Source organism: Miniopterus schreibersii (assembly GCF_964146895.1).
Source record: "Miniopterus schreibersii genome assembly, chromosome: 5".
NCBI classification, from domain to species: domain Eukaryota; kingdom Metazoa; phylum Chordata; class Mammalia; order Chiroptera; family Miniopteridae; genus Miniopterus; species Miniopterus schreibersii.
In genome coordinates this window covers 27,297,260-27,323,330 of record NC_138106.1, presented here as the reverse complement: position 1 = coordinate 27,323,330, position 26,071 = coordinate 27,297,260, and the positions used below count along the sequence as shown (strand labels likewise).

Here is a 26,071-nt window from a genome sequence, read left to right as displayed (position 1 = left end):
GGTGATTCTCTTTTACAAGGTCTCTCTTCGGTGACATCACATTTGTGCCTCCTCAGATGTACCTGATCTGAGAAAGAAAGCATATCAAACACTATCCACTCTCCAAGCCCCCCTTTCTGGCCCTCAAGAACACAGGCACGAAAGGAGCCCTATGACAGCTCTTATCCGGAACTCTCATCCGATAACCATTCATGCATTCACCTGTTTATCAAACATGTAAGAGCAGGTAGTGTGCTCATGATTCAAATATGACTCAAGCACATCGAGCCCTGAGGATTCCAGTGGGGAGGAGGCGGGTCTGGGCTGAAGGACATGCACAGGGGGGTACACAGAGTGTCCGTCCTGTTGTCAGTTTCTAGTCCAAACCTGAATCATCCTGAGGTGACCCCAAGCAGAGCAGGTTACCTTTATTTCTATGTAAAATGATTTAAAGGCTTGAACATAGACTAGAAATTTAGGGAGGAGAAAAACCGATAATTCAGCACTTTAAAGACACGGGAAAAGGTGACCTGGGCAGGACTGGAGTGGCGCACATGCGATTGTCCTCTCCCGTTTGAATCTGGAAGAACATGCTCCCCGTGGTATTCTGTGTGGTGAGGACACCTCTCAGGCCTTACGTGAACGCACACAGCACGTGCACAAGCCCCGTGGGTAGGGCCTGCTAGGAGGCGGGAAGGCTTGCTCCTGGACCGCACTCCCGCAACTCCAGATGCTTCACAAGAGGGCGACAGAGAGCACAAAACGGATTTCCCCTGCTCTGAGCAGGGTGGGGACCCCGCGCGGGGGGGGGGGGGCCAGAGTTCTGCCAAGGCCACTGAGGGTGATGTGCTGTATTACCGACGGCACACCTTAAAAAGGATGCTGTAGCGTGATGGGCTTAATTATTTATCATGCTGGAAAATTTCTTGGGCCTTCAGCAGGAACATGCATGCTCAATTCACGAATCATAGCTAAAGTCCGGCATTAATTTCTGCCACATCGTGGACTCACTGCCCTAATCGTTGGTGTGGCATCTCTCACCAGCTCTCCCCTGCCCCTGCGCAGCTATGGCATACGGTTGACCTTTGAGGAAATAGTACTTGTCTAGAGGGAGATAATGTGCTTCTGGGTCTGAACTTAGTCCCTTTAAAGTTAAGTTTCCAAGTCCTTGGGTTGATAGCAAACATATACATACGCTTTGTCCTTATTAATTGGCAAGGAAAGTTGAAAAGCGATTCTGAAATTACCAGTTTAAAAATTTGCCAAATCAAATTCCCTTTGCCACAGAAGAATCTTGCTCATGTTTACAAAATGGGTTCCCCTATCCAACCTTGGTTTTACCTTTCCCAGCTTGCACTTCCTGCCTCATTTAGACAGCGCACCTCAGTGTCCCCTGATGGATAGTGTGCTCACTCCCAGCTGTAGTTTTTTCCCTGATTTTATACCTCCCTGAAATGTCCTTTCCCCAGAGTGATTTCCTCCTAATTCTTGCTCTGGTTCTCTCATTCCAACAGAACTTCCAGGTTTGATTCCCAGGGGCTCTTTCTCTTGATTCTCTTTGGTTTTCTGTGAGATATTATGTATAAGCTGTGCAAAACATACTTTCACATACACTCACTACCATAGATCACATGAATTGTGTGTTGATGGTGATGATCCTTTGAACCCCATTGTGCCTAATAAAGGGCTAGACCTATTTTGTGATGGGTGGATCTCTGCATTGACTGATTGGACCTGTTTTCCTTCTTTTTTTCATTCTAGCATTTTAAAATATATAAGTTTTCCTTTCTTTGGATTGTCTTTTAATCTGTGGTTCATCTCTTTTGTTTGGCAGGTCAAAAAAATTCCAGTCATTTATTGAGAGCTGCTTGGTAAAGAATCACAGCCAGCGACCAGCAACAGAGCAACTGATGAAGCATCCATTTATCCGAGACCAACCTAATGAACGACAGGTCCGCATTCAGCTCAAGGACCATATCGATAGGACAAAGAAGAAGCGAGGAGAGAAAGGTTAGGAGCACATTTGTATTTCGACAAGGGAAACAAAAGGTGGAGTGAGTCCTGGGCTCTCGCTGTGTTTGGAGGTAACCACAGGGATTTCAGATGGGCCTGCACTATTCTTCAGTGCGAGGGGCTGCCTCTGAGATCACAGCCCGTGGGCATCAATGGGGTGAGACTGCTGAATGGAATCTTTCATGAGAGAATAGAACTGAGAGATATTACTTTTTCCGGGCCCTGAACAAAGAGTCATGTTGAATAACACTATGAAGTGGTTTAATATGACAAGTGGCTTTCTTAATTCAAATGAATATTCATGTTTTGAAGACTAAAAATCTACAGAAGACAGACAACCTGAAAAATCTAGTTGACATTTTTCCATACTGGCAGCCTTCAACATTTAAAGTTTTTGTGCTCTGAGGCTCATTTCTAATTTAGTTATTTGGAAGTCAGAATGAATGTTCTTATAGTCCCAGTGATATAAAAGAGATTGCCAGGCTTTTGTCTTTTTAAGCTGGAAGATCATTTAATGCACTTCGTTATTTATAGATTCAAAAACTCTTATCTCTCATGGCTCTAGCTGTTATACTACACTGTTTTATCACTGCATCATTGGAAAGGACCTAAGTCCAAACTTGGGGGTCCTAGGGCTGTTTGGATAGAGACTCAAAAATTCCTTAACTAGCATCCAGACCAAGGTAAAATCTCGTGTGGTCTGGGGCAGGGTTTATGACTAGTTGGGTCGGGAGGAGGGAAGGTTGAGGTATGGGAAGGCAAGGGAGAGGGGTGCCGAGGATAGACAAGTGAGTTCTCCCTGGGGGGGAAAAGGTGGGGGAAAGGGGCAGCGAAGCGGGAGGGGTGGCAGCGAGGAGGCCTGGCAAGGTGAACACCGAGTGTGCAGGCAGTGGACTGCAGAGCAGAAAGCCAGGGACCGAGGGGGGCAGGTAGTACTTGGTGATGTGCTTTCCCTCCCTTTGACCTTCCCCACCTCTCTCCTTTGCTCCTCACACCCAGAGGGAGCAGTGGAAGGAGGTAGACAGCGTAGGATGGGGGATGCTCTCTTTTTATTAGAATTTTCCTTCTTCTTTGCCTCTGAAGTTAATATGTAATGTGGCAAAGTATGAGCAGGGACCTAGGGGTGGGGTGGTGAGCAGTGTAGGAGTCAAGACTGGGCAGAGGTGAGAGTAGCAGAGGGCTCGGGAGGAGGAGACATCCTAGTGAAGGTTCAAGGGAAGAGTTCCTTCTTTGTCTTGGGGACTCAGGAAAATGTGTGATCAAGTGAGACTCAGGAGCAGGAGGTTATGAGGCTCAGCCAAAAAGGAGCCCATCTCCAGTTGTTTGTGACGGAGCAGGACAAGGTGTCAATCAGAGAAACCAAGGAGCTGGGGGCGGGGGCAGCCCAAGCTGGAGGAACCTGGCATGAAGAGAAGTAGGTAAGTGAAGGTCAAAAAGTTCAAGGACTGAGTTTTTTCAACTGTTTATGTATTAACAGTGGTCTTAGGCCACTCTGTGAAGTCATAATTTTGAAGGAAATATTTTAGGGTGGTATGTCAGACATGCAACCATTAAAGGCCACCTTCTCTAAAAAGGAAATTTATTTTATTGTGGCTACGTAATGTAGGTTAAGTGCTCAGAATCTTGTTTTCAGACCCAAATTCTCAGTTCAAATTCTAGCTATACCCTTTGATAGTTATGTGAACTTCACCCCAGTTTTCTAACCTTTAAAATAGGGCTGGGTTTATAATAATAATTAGTGTTGCCTGGCATTGTTGCAGAGATTAAATGTGATCATACACATAAATCGCTTAATACAATGTCTGGCACATAGACATACTCAATAAAAATTGGCTATTGTTATTTAGACAATTCTTTATTGACCTATAATTTTTCAGTACTGTTCAGGGTTACTTTCTGAGAACTTGCAGCCTCTCTGCCTCTGACCTGTAACAGTGGGTAAAGTTTGTGCCTTGGGTTGTCTTTACATTTTGTTGATAAGAACTCTAGAATGTGAGTCAGAACTCCCCATTCCATGAAAACAGACTATTTTAAATGTGTTCCTTCTCTGTAAAGTAGAAGAGAAAGACTTTTGGTAGTGGATATACTCAGGTGTTACATGGTAATTTAAGGAACCTAATTCTGATGAAGCTCAGAGCCATGAGAAGCCCTCATTTTGGTCTGCTCCCCAAGAAAGAGCACTGATCAAATGGGAGCACATTCCATTTGCTCAGTTTGACCAAATGACTTAATTTGCTCCCTTTAATACTTTTTTACTCTCAGTAGCTTTGAGACCAGCTTTTGGTTGAATCAATTTTTAAAATTTTATTAACTTTATTGGGGTGACATTAGTTAATAAGATAATAGTTTCAAGTGTACAATTCTGTAATGCAGCATCAGTATATTGCATTGTGTGATCAACACCCAAAGTCAAGTCTCCTTCCGTCATCATATATTTGACCTCTTTACCCCCTTCTACCTTCCCCAACCTCCCTCCCCCTCTGGTAACCACCAAAGAGTCAAACAATTTTAATGCGCATTGCTTTATGGGTTTTTTTTACCTGATAGTATTTTTTTCCTTAAAATGTGTTGACACATGCTAATTTAAGCCAGTATTATAAAAGCAATCAAATCAGATTCTGGAGAAGTATTGCAATTAAGGAGCCCGATAAATGAAGGTTTTAACCTAGAGAGTAAAAATAATTGGATTAATTGGGTGCTTTTATTTCTTGCTATCATTTCCTTTAATAGATAAAATATCTGCATTTTACTATGAACTCTGCTGTTTGGAATATTAAACTTCTAATGTGGAATACTGAAACACTTTATGAAGGTTCTTTACATTACATAAGTACTCTAAATATATGAAGCCAACTTGTGATTTTAAAATATATGCTTGAAGTCATGACACTTTCGGTTTCATTTTAGTATCCCTTTAATCAATCGCTAAACGGTACGTAAGCCAAGGTATCTTCAAGTTTATCATCAAATGCTCTAGTCCTCGCGTGTATCTGCTGCCCCTGGTGGTAACATAACCAAATTGCAGTTTTAGTTCCTTTTTGGCGGTGCACAAATATCTTCCAAGTTGTGATTACTAACCCACAGCTATGAAAGGATAACAGTAATGTGACACCACCCTCCCTTGCTTAAAATCAAAAGCTACTCCAAAGGTTCCCCATTTCCCACAGAAAAGTTCTCAGCATTGTTTATATAAGGATCAGCAAGCCATGTCAGACCTGCTGGCCTTTCTCACTCCATCTGCTTTCCTTACACCCAGACATGTAGCCACTCACGTCATTGCTTCCTGAATATGCCATGCACTATAATACTGTCAGCCACGGTCAGGTGGTTATGTTGCTTAGGATGCCCCCCTTTTTTTACTACTTTCAGCTGCCACCTGCGTGGAAAAGAGCCACTGACCTTCCAAGGCCCAGCTTATTTCCTCCTCAAAGAGTTCCCCTTCCCCATTATGTCCAGTGGACTTAGCTGATCCTTTCTCTGATAACTCATTGCTATTTTTGTGTACCTCTATTTAGCATATAATATGTTGGAAAGAACACTGGTTTTAAAATTGGAAAAGTTTTGTATTGAATTCTAAATCCAAATTTCAGATTTATTAATGAGATCACATTGGTTATATTACTTAACCTCCTATAATCTCAGTATCTTCACTTGAAAAATGGCTATTTTTTTAAAGGATTGTTATGAGAAATAAGAGGGAGAACATAAGTAAATTTAGTATCAAGTATGGTGACTGGCATTGGAGATATGCAACAAAGATTGGTTCCCTTTCTTCATAATTATGGGGACTCTGATTATTTATTTGTCCCTCTTGCCCATTAGATTTTGATCTCCTGCAAAGCAAGGAGTCAGAATTATTCATTATTGCATGTTAATTTACTTAACATATTATTGAATTAAATAGATGTCCCCAGTGGGCCAATCAAAACACACTTAACTGTATTTTTAATAGCACATGTTGTCAAAAGTTTCTTTCTCTTTATCAAGACACTAAAGGCAATTTGTGAGTCCATAAATCATATTAAAATTCCTACTTCAAAAATGATTAATACTATCAATAAGTTAACAGTGGGCCAATAAAAGATTCATTTAGGTGGTTCTATATTATGAATCAACACAAACTGAAAGTTGACTTTTCAATTCCTTGTCTTCATTTTCGTGTGAACACCAGGCACTGAGGGACAGAGATCTTGGGTCAGCGGGGACAGTCTTGGATATGGTTCATTCCATGTACTTGAATCTAACTAATGGGAACTTCTGGAGCTCAAGTCAGGCGGCCTGGAGCCTGTCCCAGCTCAGCATTAATGACAACTCTTTGGACCTCAGTTGACTTACATATAAAATGAGGGGATTGGGCTTTACAGAGCTGCAGCATCTTTTTTACGTACTAACCTTCTGTGAGTCTCTCTCCAGATGAGACTGAATATGAGTACAGTGGAAGTGAGGAAGAAGAGGAGGAGAATGACTCAGGAGAGCCCAGGTAGGAGAGCAAAAGCCCAGCCTTCTCATTTTCACATCCTCAGTGGTGCTCGTGCGATTCACTTCCTGTTGATTTATAGGTTCATTTTTTAAGACTCTAGCATGGTGGTTTTATTTAATTTATTGCCTACAAACATGCTCATTAATTTGGGAGAATTTCCCTAGGCAGACTCAGGAAAATGTGGAAATCAGCATATTCTTTATCTTCCCCCAAGATTTATGGTCTCTATTCTAAGGCCTTGTCTCCTAACATCTGTAACGTGTAGAATGGGCAGGAGGCATTTATCTGGGTAATACAGGACTGAAAATACCTAGAACTACAACTTTCTGGGGCCCTAAGTGGTAGTTTTGGACTCAAGTCATTCAATTCATTACTTCAGGAAGCCCATTCAGGCAGCCACTGTCCTTGTCACATGCCTTGGTATTTCCACCGAAGCCTAATCCAAGAGGAAACATTTTCTAAAAAATCAAATTATACTTTAGAGGTGAACCCTAAATAGAGACTTTCATACCCATTCCTGTTGTCATGTCAGACCCCAGAATCAAGTGCTGCTTTATTATCTTAAATCTCTATGTTTTGAATTTCACTTGACTTTGATTCAGACTTTCTTCTAGTCTGTGCTTATAAATCATTAACGCCAATGTGCTCATGTTGCCAGGATCTCTCTTTCATGAGAGAATTCAGCTGGCGGCAGTTCGGTGAGTCCAGGGGCAAGTCACACGCATCATGCCAGGCATGCTGGATGTGTGCAGTGAGATTTACTGGGAAAAATGCACAAGTAGAAATGTCACTGGGATATATGGGTTTTCATTCGTCAGCCATCCCAGGAGGGGACCCCAGTGCTCCAGAAAAAGGAGCAGTTCCCATACTGTTGATGTGGAGCTTTACCAGGGACAGAAACAGCTCATGGGTTCCTTTTTGGAGCTAACGCATTATCGAGCTTGATTATTGCTAAATAGGGCGGCAGTGGGCTTGCTGGTCCACCCAGTTTTTCTCTGTTCATCTGCCACAGGACTTCTCAAGGTCAAAGACTGAGAGACAATTCTTTCTTTCCAGCTGATACTTAACATCTTGGCCACCCCCAGCTTAGCTGCAGAGAGATGATGACTGTCAAGTGGTGACATGGCAAATGATCATTCTTGTGAAGCCAGGGACCAAATGCCCTGCTTTCAGAGAAGTTGTACACTATTCTTCCAAAGCTCGCCCAGGCGGTCATGTCAGTCATTCTGATTACTCTCTAGAGATCTGAAAAAACCCATTTTAACTAATGCTTGCTAAACTGCATGTTAGCAGTCACTTAGTGAGCCGACCTAGCCGTGCCTTAGCATTTCTATAATTGTAACATGTCATTATATCACATTGAAGATTATGTTCCAAGTTCTGTTTTATGGACACATCTAATTAATAATCTTCATGAAATCCTGAAAAGTAGAAAGGGACAGTGGTTATCTCATTTTGGAAATGAGGTAACAGTCCAAGGGTGGCAACCTGGTCACATACCAAGTTAATGATGGAGTCAGTAATACAGCTCAGATCGCCTGACATTGATTCAACATCAATTAATATTAATGGAGCACCCTCATGTGCACATGAGGTTCCCGAAACCCCCCTGCCTTTGCCCAGAGCGTGTGGCCTACGTACATGAGCATTGTCATTTGGGGTTGGCTTTAGAGTTCTACACAAAGGCTGTAAGTTTTAGGGGAGGCTTGTTAATAGAATCCAAGCATTGTCTCTGGAGTGTCATGAACGAAGGCTTTTTATGTCACGTTCTGGCAGTATCTCACATAGCACACTAACCACTCTCTGGAACAGAATGATCGCCTCATCAGCTCCCACCAAAGCGGCTCCTCCCCTAGCATTCTCCATCCCAGTTGTCACCACCATTGCCCAAGTGCCAAGACCAAACCTGCAACTCATCCTTCAATCCACACATTAGATCCACCAATAGGTTTCATTAACTCTGTCCCCAAATGAATCTCCCAGCCTTCATCCCCACCACTCCCGCCCTAAAATCTCCACCCCAGAGCCACTGCAGTAGCAGCCAGCTCATGGCCTTGCTTGTCCTCCTACCCCCTGCAGACTGTCATCCATTCAGCAGCCGAACAAGTCAGATCATGTTACTCTCATGCTTAACCTTTCCATGTGTGGCTTCCAAGGCCGTGTGCTCTACCTCACTGCCCTCCTCTCTACCACTCTTTCTGTCATTCACTCTGCTCTGGAAAAGACCAGCTGGAGTTCAGTTACTCAAAGGGGCCACACTGTCCCCACCGCAGGCCTCTATACAGTTGACCCTTAACATGGCTTTGAACCGAGCAGGTCCACAGATACATAAGGTGGGCTGTATGCATTGATCTATGCCATTTATACAGGGGACTTGAGCATCCTTCGATTTTGGTATCTGCAAGGGGAATAGGGGGGTCCTAGAACCAATCCCTCATGGATATAGAGTGATAACTAAGTTTTTGGGGAGTCAAAAGTTATACACAGATTTTGTACTGCACAAGGAGGGGGCCAGCGCTCCTAACCCCCATGTTGTTCAGGGGTCAGCTGTACTTGCTTTTCCTTCTGCCTGAAGGGTTCTTCCCTAACCTCTTCTTATGACTGACTCTACATCATTTGAGTCTTAGCTCAACTCTCACCTTCTCGAGAGGTCTTCGCTGATTGCCCCATCCAAAGCAGAACCCTTAATTCTCACCCCAGCACCTGCCACTGTCACTCGTAAACTATTACACTTTATCTTCTGTAGATCCAATCAATTCCTGAAGTCGTGTTATTTGTAATTATTGGTCTGTCTGCCTAATTATTTTTCTGTCTTTCCCACAAGAAGGTAACTCTAGAGAAAGAATTTGGTTACCTCCTGCTGTATCACTAGAGCCTGCTATGTAGTAGGTGCTCAATAATTATTTAATGTGTTTATTTCAAGTGAGAGCTGTCAGGAAGATTAAAAAGGCTAGGTTAGTATGAACAAATAGGAGCCATTTTCCACCTGTCTGTTTAGGCCGTCATGTCCGTAACTCTGAGTTATGTACATACAGCTGGGTGGTGAGAATGATGGCCCTCAACCACCAGTGTTTTCGGTGTTCCTCTGTCCCCTTGTTCTCTCTGCCATATACGCAGATACACACATACATACATGGTCACCATTTACAGATGAGGTGGAACTGAAGCTCATGGAGCGTAAAGGGAATCTAGGAACAGTGAGCTGGGTTGAAGTCCCAGTTGCATGCACCCTCTGTGGCCAGAAGCAAACCATTTAACTTCACCTTAATGGTGGTGTCGCAAGACAAGTACTGAACTCTCGGACGCAGCAGACTTGGGTTCAAGCCCTGGCTCTGTCAACTTTGGCTCCAGCACTTTCCCTCTCTGGCTTATCACATCTTCACATGAGCATCCTGCCCTTTGCCCCCTGGGGTTTGGGGACAGCAGTCAAGGAGCCGATGTGAGTGAGCATGGCCTGTACCCCTCTAAGTAAAGTAGGCACCCTCACTGCTCCTGATTAAGTTTTATTTTCTAGCTTTGTTCTTGCCTTTCTTAAACATGAAAATAAGCTGCTCTGGATCTCAGGGCTTGCACACGCACTAAAACTTCAGAAACAGATCTTTGCTTTGTCACCAGTGTGAGAGCGGTGTGGATGGTCGTGGAGAGAGGTGACGGCTCTAGGACTGTGATATCCCTCTGGGGATGGTGAGCCCATGTGCATGCCGTAGTCTCGTTGAAAGGGAGTCTGGGCACGAGCACCTTGACTCTGTTTCTTTGGGGGTAATATAATGAATGGAGGACTAAGAGCCTATGCCTGAGCCCGTGGCCTCTTTAGCTGCAGACGGGCGAGTTGTTCGCCTTGGTCTCCTTCCCCAGGCCCCCGGGGCCATTGCTCTTGCCGGGTGGGGCCCTGACTGCTCTGTCCTGCCCACAGCTCCATTCTGAACCTGCCCGGGGAGTCGACGCTGCGGCGGGACTTCCTGAGGCTGCAGTTGGCCAACAAGGAGCGGTCGGAGGCCCTGCGGAGGCAGCAGCTGGAGCAGCAGCAGCGCGAGAACGAGGAGCACAAGCGGCAGCTGCTGGCCGAGCGCCAGAAGCGCATCGAGGAGCAGAAGGAGCAGCGGCGGCGGCTGGAGGAGGTGCGCGCTGGCCCCGACTCTGGTCTCCAGGCCCACCCCACCCCACCCCAGGTGGGGCCTCAGCCCCTCGGAGCACCCAGGGGGCGAGGCCGAGTGCTCTTAGGAAGGGCTGGTGGCCTGACCTTGATGTCGTCACTTGCGAAAAGCAAGGGAGGCCTCAGCCCGCCGAGCCTCGCTCGGATATCCCCTTCTCCCTGAGGCCGCCGTGACCACCTTCCTTAAAGTCGCCCCCGCCCTCCCGCACGCCCTCTTGTCGGCCCTGCTTTATTATTTTTACATGGCTCCTACCACCTTCACACACTCTGTATGTACTTCCGTCCGTCTGTCTCTCCCCACTGGAAGGTAAGCCCCCGAGGACGGGATTTTGTCTCTTTTATCCCTGATGTATCTCCAGTGCCTGGAACAGTGCCTGGCACACAGTGGCTGCCTCATAAATACGTGTGGACTGAATGAACTCATGTACGAACCGAGTCAGTGCCTGAGAAGTGAAGTATAGGCGTGAACCGGACCCCAGTGGATAAGCAGTGAGGCGTCGAGTATGGAAGAGCAGGGCCTGCTTTTGCCGGGGCTCCTTTGTCACGCCTCCGAACCCTGGGAAGGCATCGCAGAGTCCTTCCAGACACCCTTTGTTACCCGGGCTTGTTTTTCAGCTTGTGGGCACGACTTGCCTTCACCTGCAGGCATTGCGCTCATTCCTGTGGGAAACCATACGCTCGGCATGGTTGGTCCCCGGGCGAGGCCCTCACCTTTGTGGTCTCACAGACGTTTACGAAAGCTTCCTTCCCAGGACCTTTCTCTGAGGCTTCCTTCCTGTGCCCGGTAAATCAAGGACTCTAGACAGTTAGGAAGCTGAGCAAGCGTAGGAAGCTGGGCAGCAGATGAAAGGTGCACTAAACTGCACAGTAACGGGGCAGTCGTTTTACAGTTTTCCCAAACACCGTCGTTATCTGTGTTCAGCCATTCACTTGCATTGTCAGGTGGCCACGGCAGTTAGAGGGTGGTGAACTGCAGGCAGCAGGAGCAGATTGCTTTTTAAATGGCTCATCCAGGTCCATCTTCCCTGGTTTGAATCAGTACAGGCCTCAGCCTCAGTTTGCAATAAATCCCACCCACCTCATTATGTGTCTGGATAATACTAGTATGCAGACCAGCAGCAATAACACCCAACAGCTGCAATTATTGAGTGACTCCTGTGTGCCAAGGACTGGGTGGGGTGCTTTGCTTATATCCCGGATCTCATCTACTATCATTAGCTCTTTGCATATATTCATCATTTCTAACGCTAAGTGCATATAATCTCCATTTAACAAGGGGAAACTGAGGTTCAGGAAGGGGAAATAATTGGTTCCATATGCCAGGACTGTTAAGTGCAAAGCCAGGATTCACACCAGGTCTCCCTGATCCCATTTACCTCGTGGGTCCTGAAACAGTAAATGTTTATAGGTACCAGAGCCTTGAACTGGGATGCTCAAAATTGGACCTTATAGGCTTCTGCAGGGAGCAGTAGGCAAGCGAAGCCCTTTCCCATCTAAGTATAGTCTGTAACACTGTCTGTGTGAAGAACACTCAGCACATGACAAGTTTGAAGCTCACCATCTTCTAGCCTCAGACTTACACTGTCAGAGGCAGGGGAAGGGGGCTGTGGGCGTCTCAGGCAGCTCTCAGGAGTGAAGTGCTACGCACAGCAGGGGAGCTGCCTGCGCCCGTGGTTATTCTCCTGGGAACATATTAAAAGTCTGGCAGGGCCTTGCAGCTGTGCCCTGGTGTCTCCTTCAGCCCACCTAGCCAGTTTTGGCCCCTTCTGCTGGCCCCATCCACATCTGCTGCCCTGGCCTGGGGTGGTGACTTGTGTTTCTGGTGTCCTGAGTAGGAACTTGGACTACATTGTCACATGGAAGCAGTTAAAGCCCATAGTTAGACTTGCAAATTTTGTATCACTGTGGTCAGGTAGGCATGTGTAGGCATGCAGGGTAATACATTCCCAGTTCCAAATAAAGGCCCTTCGGATGCCCTTTTGGTGACACAGGGCTGTGTAGGTTATAGCCTTTGTCTCTTCAGTGATCTCAGATGTCACCTCCTACCAGAGCTTTCTAAGGAAGCCCTGCATGTCCTTTGCTATTTATGGGTCACCACGTGGATTTGACTAGGTTCTAAATCAGTGTCTGCATATTCTTAGAAGGACTTTGTACACTGAATGTAGTCATTTATCAGCTTGTGAAAAGATGTGGCTTCCAGCCAATTAAGTGATGGGTGTAAGACTCTCAGTACAAAGTACAACTTATAACTAAGTTCCAGGAACTTGATTAAACCCAGCTCAGGTGAATGAGCCCAGCAATAGTGAGGTGAAGCGTGTAGAGGGCCTGTTTTACTTTTACTCGGTTCAAGAAAATGTTTCATTGCTTGGCCTAGACAAAGCACAAGTTATTTTATTCTCTACTATAGAGTTAGGGGCCAGAAGGTATTGGGACATCCACTCTGGTCCTCTTTGCAAAAACTGACCTTGGGCAGAAGGTTTGTGGTGATGCCTGATTCTGCTCAGGGTTTGAGATGATATTTGTGATTTACATATTTTTTTCAACTTGCAAAGGGCCTTTTATACCTTCATTTTGGAAAGAGTGTATTTAAGTCATAGGAATGAATCAGATTGACTCCAGGAGCACCAACTTGCTCCATGGTAGTAACTTTTATTCTTCAGAGCATTGCGTTAAGTTTTTCAAGCAATCTGGTCTCATTCAATGTCCTTCCAGACCCTTATGACAACGTCCAGTGATAAGACAGCCAGTTCTGCCTAACAAATATTATACTGGTTTGGTTCTATTGCCAAAAGGTTTTTGTTTTGTTTTTGTTTTGTTTTTGTTTTTGTGAGGAAATACCACCACTATCTTATTGGGTAATAACAGTGGAGTCATGATGTACAAAATTAGAGACTGGCAGTCTAAGCAGTGAGTTCCCTATAAGCCTCTAACTTTTTATGGTGAGTGACTGAAGCTTTCAAGGATATTGGGCTCGACTGTTGTTGTTTTGTTTTTTTGTTTTGTTTTTTAATTTCTCTTTATTGTTGAAAGTATTACAGATGCCCCCTTTTCTCCTTCGTTGATCCCCTGCCCCCCTACGGCCTTCTCCACACTATTGTCTATGTCCATGGGTTATGCATATAAGCATATAAGTTCTTTGGTTAATCTCTCCCCCTTCGCTCCCCCACCCCCTGCCTTCCCTCTGAGATCCCTCAGTCTGTTCCATGCTTCTGTGTCTCTGGATCTGTTTTGTTCATCAGTTTATTTTGTGCATTATATTCCACATGTGAGTGAGATCATGTGGTACTTGACTTTCTCTGACTGGCTTATTTCACTCTTTCTAGCTAGACTTATTCCCTTATTTTCTTTTTCTTCTACCTTTCTCTAAGATGACAAATAGATACTATGCCAGTGCCACCCGTAGGTGGGTCTCTGTTTAGAAAAACATTCTTAGGTCTTGTCTGTGCTCAGCATAAAAGAATATTCTGGCCTGGAGGGCTTAGAATGGTGAAGGGGTGGCCCGAGGCTCTGCAAGACTTTCTTCCCTCCTCGTGCTGCCCAATCTCTAGTAGTCAATGCAACAAGTTATCAGTGGTATCAGGCCCTCTATTGGATATAGTGGGAGGTAAAACTTGGAGTGGAACAGAGATCCTGTCCACAAATCGCTTTCAGCCTAGGTTGCAGAGTAGGTAAGACATACTCAGATAACCATAATACAAGATACAACGTGATGTAACCTGTAAGTAGTAATAGGAAGGGACATACTGACACAGAAATACTGTGTTTTCTTTTTTTGCCCCAAGTTTTTTACTCAGTTTAGTTCAACAAAATCCTCTGTGCACCTTTTAGGTGTCAGGCTCCCCGAGTGAGGGGCTGGGGTTCCACCAGGATCAAGCCTCAAAGAGCTGCTTCTAGAAAGAGTCATCAGAGCTTTGTCTGCTTGAGGCCCAGGACTCGGTCTTTCTCTCACATGTTTTGGTTTGTCCCCTCCAACAGCCCGATGCCCAGGAGGGAAGAGAGCAAACGTGTTTTCCTGGAAAGGCATTAACGTGGAGACACAGCAGCTAGGGACTGGCAAGGTGCCCTCGGAAGGCTGGGAAAGTGATTTATTTTTCCAACCTCGCCACAGGAACCAAAGCCCTGGCAGATGCCTCCTGAGTTAGTGGCAGCTGATCTGAGTGAGATCACTATTAATTATTAGTCACTTTTGAGTATCTTTCTCAGAAACTACAGAGTACTTGGGAAGCCCAGACCCCCTTGAACTGCAGTCAATACTGTGTACACCTTGTACAGGGACCTGAGTGGCAATGTAATTATAAAACAGCATTGATTCCTAGCAAAAAAGGTCGAAATGTTCAAATCCTTCACATAAAAATCAGCTAAATCTTCTCAGGGCTTAATATTTTTTCCTCAGGAAAGAGACCAATGGGGGAGTGAGAAACCTTGAAATGTTAGCTAAATCAGAGCTATTTCCTGCCGGGACCTAGATCTATACACATAATTATTTTATTCTCTGTGCCGGCATTGATTTGCTTTGGTTGAGTGTTGCAAATATCTTTCTGTTTTGGGTCCGTAATCCAAATTATTCAGCCAGTTCCCAGGATGATGTTTTCTACTCACATCTTCCTGTATTATCTTTTCTGTAAAACAATAATCGCGTGTCTGGAACTTGACTTGTACCTGTCCTCTTTCCCTTCCCCAAACCTGCTTTTTCTCCTCTATCCCACCAGCTGCCCCACTCCTCAGCCGGGAGCATCACTCACCCTCACACACCCCAGAGTCACCCAACTGCCTACTTTATTTTGGCCCAGTTCTAATTTCTACTTCTAAGTTGGCATCCACTCCAGTCCTGTTAAAATAACTGAAAACTCTGGGTAGGTTTTCATCGTTCTTCCTTTTGGCTGCATCTCCGCCCTCTGCAGTAGTTATGAACATGGACTCTCCCACTGCCTTTGCCTCACCCTCGGTGCCCTGTCCTTTGCTCCCCGGATCCAGAGAACGGCTGGCACTGCATTCCAGCTTCTAGGCTTGCCCCCTCCCCAGGGTGTTACGAGGCCTCTTGAAAATGCAAGTCTGATTATGGCATTTGACTGCATATAGTTCTCCAGTGGCTCCCCGTTGTCTGCGATCTAAAATGGACAAATAACTGTTGATCTGGACTGGATAGATGTTGAGCCTCAAAACATGCAGCTTATCTCCCGAGCCTCAGAGGTGACAGGAAGACAGCAACCCAGAGGACTGCAGGCAGGCACCACATCAGAAAGCCCTCCTCTTTCTGGGCTGCTTTGAAGTTTGGAGTATCTGTGGTCATGGGGGCTGTGACAGAGCTTTTGTACTAGAAAGCTGTTTCCCTGGCTAGGCAGGGCTAGCTTGTCAGTGGGGCACAGTCACAATCTGTGCTATTTGAGTAACTCATGTTTCCTCAGCTGGTCAGTGGGTTGTTGTTGAGACTATTACAAGGGAATGGACCCCCTGAGATGCCCTCTCCAAACATCATTTGAGGAAGAAATCCTAATGCCAGTACCGGCTCTGACACGAAGGGAAGGGCCTGTGGCATTTCTCAAAAGGGGTACTGATGGCACAGGGCATGGAAAATACTTCGTAATGTTTGACTCTCCTGCGTATTGCCGGATGTTTAGCAACCCTGACCTCTCATGCTAAGTGACAGGCATGTCCCTCAGTCATTGGGACAACCAGAAATCCTCCCTCATTCCCCACACATTCCAAATGCTCCAGGGACCGGGGAGCAGTACTATCCCCAATTGAGAAACATTGGCTCCTGTGACAACGAAGATGTCCCTCTTTCCTGAGAGTATAGTGAGGAGCAGGATTAATTTGTGATCTTTCTGTCACTCCTGTTGCCTCTTCACCTGTTGTAAGTGATTGAACTCTGATTGGAGTCACATTTCTTGGCTTTGAAATCAAGCTTCACCACTTACTGGGTTTGACCTTGAATGTGGGCATGACCTTAAACAATTATCGATGTCTCTGTGCCTCAGTTTTCTCTTATAAAATGGAGGATAATCATCATATCTGCCTCCAAGGATTTTTGTGAAGGTTAAATAAGATAAAGCATGAAAGGTGCTTACCGCAGTGTCTGTTGTCAGAGGCGTGGTAACTGGGTGAGATGATTGGTAATTAGTGGTTCCTGAGCTTAAGGGTCTTACTTGAGTGAGAAGGTGAAAAAGTGAATACTTGAGAAAATAAAGAAAGGCCGCATGGTGTATCAGAGAGGGTGGTGGATTGGGTGGGAATCAGTACATTTTGTTGTACCCTGAGCCATTAATCCCTGTGTGGCCTTAAATGTGTCACTTCACCTCTCTGGTCTTCGCTTTCTGTAGCTGTAAAGTGTTTGCCCTGCACGGTGTCGAACAGACGAATGACATGAGCACTGTGAATGTGCTTTAAAGAGTCTCATAAACAGTATAAGATGTAGTGAGTAACTTACTGTACCTTGGTGTTTCTACCCTGATTCAAAAACCCCCATCGGCCAATTGGGAGAATGCACTTAATGGGAACTTTTCGGGAGAGATGTATAAGCCCCACAGTCCACTTGCAAGGTAAATAGCAGGGTGTCTGCGTGACACTGAATTGCTCTCTGTCACCTCATTTTATTTTATTTTTTACTTTCAATGTTATTTTGTGCTGGTTTCAGGTGTACAGCATAGTGTTAGACCATCGTACACTTTGCAAAGTGTTTTTCTCCATATTCTCAGTACCCGTGGTTATCACGGTATCATTGACAGTATTCACCGCGCTGTCCACTTCCCTGTGACAATTTCGTAACTACCAGTTATACTTCCTACCCCATTCTTGCCAACGGGTCCCCCGATGACACGGGAGAGAGAGCCCTGGGGCATGCAGCATCTCTCATGCAGGGCTCCCGCGGGCAGCCCTGCGGCTTCCCCTCGGTCGCCCGCGCCCGCCCGTGTGTGCGGTCCCTTCATGCCGTCTGCTTGTCCCCCCGCAGCAACAGCGGCGCGAGAAGGAGCTGCGCAAGCAGCAGGAGCGCGAGCAGCGCCGCCACTACGAGGAGCAGCTGCGGCGGGAGGAGGAGCGGCGGCGAGCCGAGCACGAGCAGGTACGGCCGGGCCGGGGGCAGCTGCCCAGGTGGCCCCGGGGTGAGCTCCAGCGCCAGCTGCCTCTGGGGCGTGGGTCACCTTCTCTTAGCGCTGCTCCATTCAAGCAGGTTTTTAGTCTTTCTCAAGCAACTCTCCTCACCTGGTCAAGAAGTCAAACGCACAACCTTGGCAACGTCCACTCATTCAGCCTGGCCTCCTGCCCAGGCCACAGTCCCCCCACGCCTTGATCTGACTCTCCCCACCCGGGGTGTCTACTTTGAAGGGAGCCCCGAAGCACGTTTCGCGAGCCACGTCTTCCCCTTGCATTGCTTCAGAAGAGCTTTTCTACTCGGGCAGTCTCTGGTGTCCGTGACTTTGAGCCATCGATGCAGGCCCCTGGCTTTGTTAGAATCACACCGAGCGCGGTGAAACTCCGCAGGGTGGTCCCATTACAAAGGCAATGCGCAACGCCCGCAACAATGATTTCATCCCTGCCGCCTGCGCAGGAGCCGCCGCACTTTATAGCATTGTTAATCCCGGTAGCCCATAGAGAGGGAACCTGTAATGAAAAGCTTTCAAATGTCGCTGGGCTTATTAAAACCAGGTAGTCCCAGCAAAGCGCTGAGCCACCCCGGTCAGCTGCTGCAGGTAGCCGGCTTGTGCTTTTGACTGCATTGAAATGCTTGTGCTTCGGGGCCCCGCACTTTTCCTGTTTTGTGAGGAGGTGTCTGGGTGTGGGTTTTTTTTCCCCTCCTTCCTTTCACACTTTACTTGGCAGCTCCTGTCACCTTTGAAATTACCGGTTCTTTCTCTCTCTTTCTCTCTTTGTGTTCCTCTGAATTCTCTGCTGCCTGCCTCTCCAGGAGTACATCAGGCGACAGTTAGAGGAAGAGCAGAGACAGTTAGAGATCTTGCAGCAGCAGCTACTGCATGAACAAGCTCTACTTCTGGTAATGGGAAAGCCGAGAGCCAGCTCGCCTGCTCTGTGTTCATCGTATGTGTGTGTGCTTCCGTGTGTGTGTGTGTGTGTGTGTGTGTCTGTCCTCCTAACGCGCCAGTCCAGAGGAGGAGAGAGCCTCCAAGCCTCCCGGACCTCGAAAATCTCACGGACACTTCATTTCCTGACCCAGTTTTCGGAGTCTCAATGCATTTCATACACTTGTTATGTATTCTTTATTATCTCCCTCTATCTGTAGAACGTCAGCATGAATCCAGCCTTATTATAAGTTTAGACTATTTTTGAGACCCACTGTGTTTATTGCAGAGTGGTTTTTAAGGTCATGGGCAACATGCTAGAAAACAATCACAGCAAAACGGGCCTCTCCATAAGAACCCACTCAGCTCTGCAGTCATGTTTCATTTGCAGGCTATTAGTTTTACCCTCATGATGGGAACATTTTGTGTTCCCTGCTCAGGCAGGCAGCTTCCACTTGAAGTACTTTTTATTATTATTGCAGGGCTCTCCAAATGAGTTCGGTGTCTTTTTTTTTTTTTTAACTGAACTTTTTATTCGGTGGCACTGTATTTTTTAGCCTGTACATAAGCTTGTTGATGGCTTTTGTTGATGAAAGTTCTGTTAAACAAATAATGATTTAGGCAACATCTTTAGCTAGTCTTCTAGTTTTGTACTTAATTTTACATGTTTCAGTGGTTTAATTACTAAATCAGGAAGTGGATGGCTCCTTAAAGGGGCTGTGTACCGACCATCCAGATGTCCTCATTATTGCCACTTTCCTGGCTATAACTCATCAAGAAAAAGATGCTTTGCAATGGGTGGTGTTCTGTAGGGATTACCATTAAAGCAATAGCGTTTTCATGAGATGCCACATTCTGTGTAGATGTTAAGCCAAACCTGTAGCTTATATCCATGCCACATCCTAATATCCTGTGATTCTATCATTACTGAGGTCCTTTTGTTACTTAGCATCCCTTTGGACTCCATTGCATGCTTAGCAGGTACTGGCCAGTGGTTTCTGTATGGTGATTTGGCTTTTCTTCGCTCTTTCCTGACCTGGACAGGAATATAAGCGTAAACAATTGGAAGAACAGAGACAAGCAGAAAGACTGCAGAGACAGCTAAAGCAAGAGAGAGACTACTTGGTTTCCCTTCAGCATCAACGGCAGGAGCAGAGGCCTGTGGAGAAGAAGGCACTGTACCATTACAAAGAAGGGATGAGTCCTAGTGAGAAACCAGCGTGGGCCAAGGAGGTAAGCGAGCAAACAAGTGTGACCACGTCCTGTTGGCCAGGCTATTGGCAATAATGAGTCCATCAGAAGTGGAGAGTCAAACTAGTGCTGTGAGCCTAGGAGACTGTTCATTGTAAGGTGCACACACTTTACTTCTGGAAGAGCCATCGCATTATTTCTGTAGAGAAATGGCAAGTCACCTTAATGTTTATTTTTTGTATCTTTGCGAATACAGTGGATTTTTGTGAGAAAAAAAAAACAGGAAGTAGAAAAATCATTTTCCTTGTAGGAGTCCAGCAGAGCTTGGAGCATGAGGATTTTTAATAACTTTTCCATGGAATTTTATGACCAAAGAAGTAAGGAATTCTAGGTAAAATCATTTGTTTTGCAAGTTCTTCCAAAGTAGTGGTTCTTTCTTTGCTCAACTATGGAAGGATTTTTCAGGAACTTGGCTCTGTGATGAGCTATTTAAAAAAATCTCATTAATAACTGTTGGGATCGTAGGAAAAAAAGAGTGATAACCAAATGGACAAAACAAACAATCAAAATAATAATTCCAGCCAAGATCAACAACTATTCTACAGAGTCACAGTATCACCTCGTGTGTGTAAAACCTGGTTTTTGCTTCTGTCCTTATTTGTGGAACCTAGTGATTTCCTTTATTTTCTTGTGAGTATAGCTCATCATTTAAAAGGATGTTGGCATTATTTTGTGTTTTGCTCTAGTATCTTCAGGTATTTATAGCTAGAGATTATTTGAAATTGTCTAGACCAAAATATTCCCGGAATCAGATTTCTTACGTAAGATCCTATTTTTATGAAAATTTCCTTTTTATTATTTTATTTTTATTTTTCTGTTTTCTTAAATATGTATAGGAAATGTTTGAAATGATGTTGTCCCAATGTTAATGACAATTGTTTATGGGAGGAAGAAACTATAGAGTTTTTTCTTTAAATCTTTTGTAATGATTATGGACTGTTTTTACAAAAATAATCTTTTTCTTTTAAAACTTAAAAAACTAAATTTGTAGAGAAAATCATTTAATTTGCTGTAAAGAACATGTTTGAACATTTTCCCTTTGAGTCTATAAATATGATTTGCACTTACCTATGTCTGTAACAGTTGCCTCTCTTAGATCAATAATTCCAAGTTTATGATCCTACTCCCAGGTACAGCACTGACCCCTTAATAACCTACCTGTTCTTACAGCTAAGCAGAATCACTATGCTATTAAACAGCCCTTGATATGCACCCTGCCTGGCAGACATGTGCCACCTCCTTCCATTGTTAAACCATTTTCTAGCCATGCCACATTAAAGCCCTCAGCTAAGCCAGACTCACAGCTCCTGATTATGGCAGCTGTTCAGAAGACTGAAAAACTAGTCCCTACTAAGCTAATTCCAGTAGCACCTGCAGAAATGAATGATTCCAGATCAAGAGGCATATTTGAGCATCACTCATGGAAGAAAGAAGGGCCAGCTTGTCCTATTAGACTTGATCTTGAAGAACAACTGAAGCCCTAGGAGCCTCAAGGACCATAATGCAATCTCCAAAGCAATCTTGCTCACAAGGATGTAGCCCAACTCCGGAGTTGGAGTCTAAGGTCATTTGTATGTCCTCTCCCAACATCTCCAAAGTGATAAGTCCCCAGTTGTCCATTACTGCAATTAAGGTGGGCCCTAGAGACTCATGTGGACCTCGGCCAGGAGGGGCATGAACTCATACATCCTTACAAGTACTTTACCTCCAAGAAGTGCTGCATCACTAAATGACCTCTCCTTGACGCATGACCACCTGACCTTCAGTGTTCCCAGCGCCAAGCACGAGATTAGCACAGGGACACCTGCAGATTCCATTGGAGAAGACCGTGATTCCTTGCAGAGCATCCCAGAATTCATCCCTTCCCCTCTGCAGCTCCCTCATGCACAAATGTACCAAAAAAGGGGGAAACGCCTGAAGCATTTCCACTTCCTTCCTTGCGCCTCTACTAAGCATGTTGCAGTTTGAACTTGACCACTTTGACTCCTTTGTTTTCTAGTTACTGTTCCTCCTCATCATTAAATGTCCTGGCCAATCCTGTCTATTCAGAATAGTTCATAGTTCCCGAGCTTGCAGAAGCCAAGGCATTCCTGAGGACAAATCTTTGCAGACATCATCGAGGCAGTTTTCTCGAACCCCTGATTCCCCTGGCAGCACAGACTCCTAGCAATAAAAGGAACACAGCAGTTGGGCACACAAACAGCATGGCTGTGTCATCAAGCACTCCCGAGGTGCGGTTCCCTGGCCATCACAAGTCTGGACCACCTCCAGGGGGCGACATCTTCCAAGGTCCCTGGCTGCCTTAGCAACTGGTGTTCTTCCTTTGGGCTTCATGCCCTTCTAGACATGTGGGAATATTCTTGGGGATTTCATATTTAATCCTATCTTCCTGGCTGTGGTTAACAATCCAGCTTTCAACTAACTATCAATCTATCCATGAAATAGTTCCCAAGGCTTAGAGTGGGTGTTCATATTTCAGAAGAAAGATAAGGCATTTAGATGATAAAATGAGTGACAAGTGCTATATTTGGGATTGGAGCAACTGGTGTACAAATAACAACAAATAATTGTCTGCCTTGGTTTGATTCATCATTATTTTAACACCCATTTCTTAAAATGGGAATAAAAATGAGTGTGAGGATCCTTGTCTTCTTAATCTTTTAATGTTTCTCATGAGCAATATGCGAACTTATCTCTTAAAGCATTATTTACAGATCTCTTTTCTTATAGTAGGGAGGTAGGTGGGACTCAAAGTAGCCAAACAGTAATATATATTTCAAGACTTTAGATATGGACAGAATCTCTAGCTCAGCACTGTCTTAATGATCAACTGATGAAAAGAACCTGGGTTAAAACCTCTTTTGAAAGTAGAATAAAAGGTGCCTTTTCTTTTTCAAATGCATCCTCTGTCAGGATGTAAATTTGAAAATATCCTCACCAGGAAGGAGTGGGCAGCTGTGCCCGTGCCATGGTCTCCTGCGCTTTTTGCCCCATGTGCCATTGAAGGTTCCACCCAGGCTTCTCCCCACGGCAGCCTCCTCTGGGCTCTGCTCCAGTGTTTGTTTCTAACTCAGCTCCACACCTCTCATTGAGATGGGTTTTCCTTCTTTGATTACTTTCCACCCACCCACTTCTCTTCCTTATTCCAAACAGACATTCTGTCCTTGAAATGTAATGTTGTTATAATGCTCCTTCCCCTGTGTTTTTGTTGTTTCATCTTGTAAAACATAAGCCATCACCGCATTTCTCATTACCTTTCTCATCAGTTTGTAGGATGCAGTAAGAACAAATGAAAATACTTGATCATTTGCAAATCTTGTTGAGCTCTTTCCTCTCACCTTTTACTGAGTATCAATCTGTCCTGAATGTCACACTTGACTTTGATTCTCAGATTTCAGCCAGAAAAAAACACTAATGTCTCTATTAAAAGGAAGGGGGTTATTCTCACATGTTTCAAATTCTCTGCCATTTCTGGATTGGGATGGAAGTCAGATTTGTTCTGTGAAAACATCAGCAAAATTTGAAAGTCTTTTTTTTTCTCACTGTTACTTTTCGAATGATGAAGTTTCCTTTTCTTATAATGAAACAGATTCCTTTCCTACAAATTGTACCTGATTGGCTGGACCTGCAATAACTGTGTATGTGCCTTCCTGCCCCGCCCCCATACTTTTGTGTGTGTGTGTTGTTGTTGTGTGTGTGTTTTTGCACCAACACAGGGCAGTGACAGAATGCTTTGTCAACATGAGATTGTATTTTAAGTTTTTTAACACTCTTTCATATTCTCTCTCTGTGATGCATGCTAGTCATCTGTCCATGTTTTATTTGGCAAATACTTTGGAATTTGGATCCCTGTTCATAAGAACTCCTTCTCTGTTTGGTTTTCTCTGCTGTACACGGACGTGTTGTTTTCTTTAATGAGTTATTTTACATATGAGGTTCCTAAGTTGCCATTCGAGAGTTTGCAGCTCTGCACCCATCTTTCCTCAGTCTCTGCTTATCTCTCTTAAGATTGAGCTTGAGAGAGACCTAGAAGGAAGCTGTAAGGCATTTGAGTTCAAGTTCTAGTTCTCTGCTGTGTGACCTGGGACAAATCTTGTAGCCGTCTTGAGACTCAGCTCCCCATCTGCACTGCCTGCCTTACAGTCAGGAGGATCCTGGGCAATCATGTATGTGAGTTTGCCATTGAAACTATAGACACTGTACAGCTGCAAATTAAATATAATATTCAATATATATACATTTTATTCCCAAGGCATTGTCACCCACAAGGAATATGTGTTTTGCCTCTTTTGTGTCTGGTTTGGATTTCACATGCATCTCTCATATTCTGTCCCTGCCTTTCCCAGTTATAGATGCATACATCTTCATTTCCTGTCTCAGCTTAAGATTTGCCTCATTATTTTTAAGTTATGTGCTTCCTTCATATGAGGATCAGTATTTTCTCTGGAATCATTGCTTAGGACCCCCTTGGAAAAGTAGTTCAAACCCTCACCTTCAGACAAGATTGCATTTTAAACATTTCATATAAATGAGTCTTCCCTGTCCTCAAAGGTACCTCACAGAAGCGATATTCCCAGTCTTACTCAATAACACCCTGCCCATGTGGTTTTGACAGAGGACAAGGTAACTCAATTCTTTATGTGACCAGCAAGCCCAGGGTCAAAATATCTAATGGGCACTTAAAGGTTATTTGTTGACTTGTCTTTTTCTCCAACATTGCCTGTAAAGACAAAAATTCAAACTGTTTTGTTCAGTGGGAATAAAAATAAATTCCCATAAAATTGTGTTCAATTCACCACATATTAGCTCTTAAGGTCTTCTAAGACCTTCATAGATCCCACAGGTCCTACATCATATAAAATATTATTAAAATGTACCCATATGACAATAAATATATTTTTGCTGTCAACATTTTTTAAATCACTTCTATAATATTGTTTTGAAATTCTCTCAGCAAATATTCATTATTGCTACGTGAGAGATTGTAAGTTATAAATTGTTTTCAAGTGTACAAAGCAATTTAACAATTGACATTGATATAATGTTTTCTTTTATACATGTTTAAATATATTTTTATTTCTATGGAAAAAATTTTGGAAACCGTGTAATCAACAAATTTATTTTCAGGTCTTCTGTATTTGTGAGCTTTTATACATCTCAGAGGCCTTAGACATCACTCCTATAGTGCCTGGTGGACGATATAGTAGCCCTGCCTGGAGAAGAATTTTATTTCTAAGACCACAGTTATTTTTTCTTTTTCCCTGTAATACTATAATAAGTAGTATAGCATTTCTGCAGAAGTGATCCAAACCTCTCCAAAGTCATTTAGTTTTGATGTTAAAATGATCCTTTTAATACGAAAAAATTTTGCTTTTATCATGTAATGAGTCTCTCCTAATCTTATTCTCTATATTTATTGATAATCCCTTCACCTATGAAATCCTTTATGATAGATTTATTTTATTGGTATGGTGTGGCACCTTGACACTCTGTCTGATGCTACTAGAACACTCTTTTTTGGGGGTGATATTTTACATCTTCTTGGCAACAGGAGATTAGAGTGGCAGCTCAGCTAATAGATGTTTTTTGAGTTTGTGCAATGCAGATTGAAACATATCTTTACTATACCCTAGTTTTCAATCACACATATCCTTATTCGGGGGGGGGGGGCACTTCTTTTGTCTCGCATATTTCTCTCTCATTCAGTTAGTACACATGAGATGTGATGAATCAGGAGGTGTTGGGCCAGTATCAAAATAATCAGAAGGGCCTACTCCTGGATACACTGCTCAGCTTCTCTGTCCATCTGAAACTGCCATTAGGATGTTTTATTTAATATCTTTCTTCTAATACTTATGCAATGTGCAGCATTACCTTCCTAAATACCTTAGGACAAGATTTTCTTCAGACGAAGAAATAAAGGGGAAATATCTGGAATATGAAACTTTTAGAGGTGTTTCAGAGGAGGGAACTGTGGGGGGTCAGAAGAAGCCACCCCAAGATGTTCCTCAGTGGTAAACAGATTACTTTGAGCTAAAGGCAGTTCTATTCAGTCTCAAGTGAAACTTCTGCCCTTCCCTTAACTACCTAGAAGAACTTGACTCAGGACAATAGAAAAGATGGAGGCGGACTGAATGGAAGCTACACTGACACTCTCCCGGGACCAAACTGAAATTGCAA

At 44.3% G+C, this 26,071-nt stretch overlaps 1 protein-coding gene across 5 annotated transcripts in view; it reads left to right on the top strand.

The window, feature by feature from the left end:
- The window catches only part of TNIK (TRAF2 and NCK interacting kinase), a 302,339-nt gene that overhangs the window by 222,539 nt on the left and 53,729 nt on the right, over window positions 1–26,071 (top strand). For 2 of the 5 annotated variants that reach the window (XM_081138201.1, XM_081138200.1), the window contains exons 10-15: window positions 1,814–1,989; window positions 6,406–6,472; window positions 10,386–10,590; window positions 17,575–17,685; window positions 18,529–18,615; window positions 19,685–19,873. In XM_081138201.1, the coding sequence (XP_080994327.1) occupies window positions 1,814–1,989; window positions 6,406–6,472; window positions 10,386–10,590; window positions 17,575–17,685; window positions 18,529–18,615; window positions 19,685–19,873 (835 nt within the window). The remainder of the gene's footprint in view (window positions 1–1,813; window positions 1,990–6,405; window positions 6,473–10,385; window positions 10,591–17,574; window positions 17,686–18,528; window positions 18,616–19,684; window positions 19,874–26,071) is intronic. The other 3 variants (XM_081138203.1, XM_081138202.1, XM_081138204.1) reach the window with 2 other exon arrangements.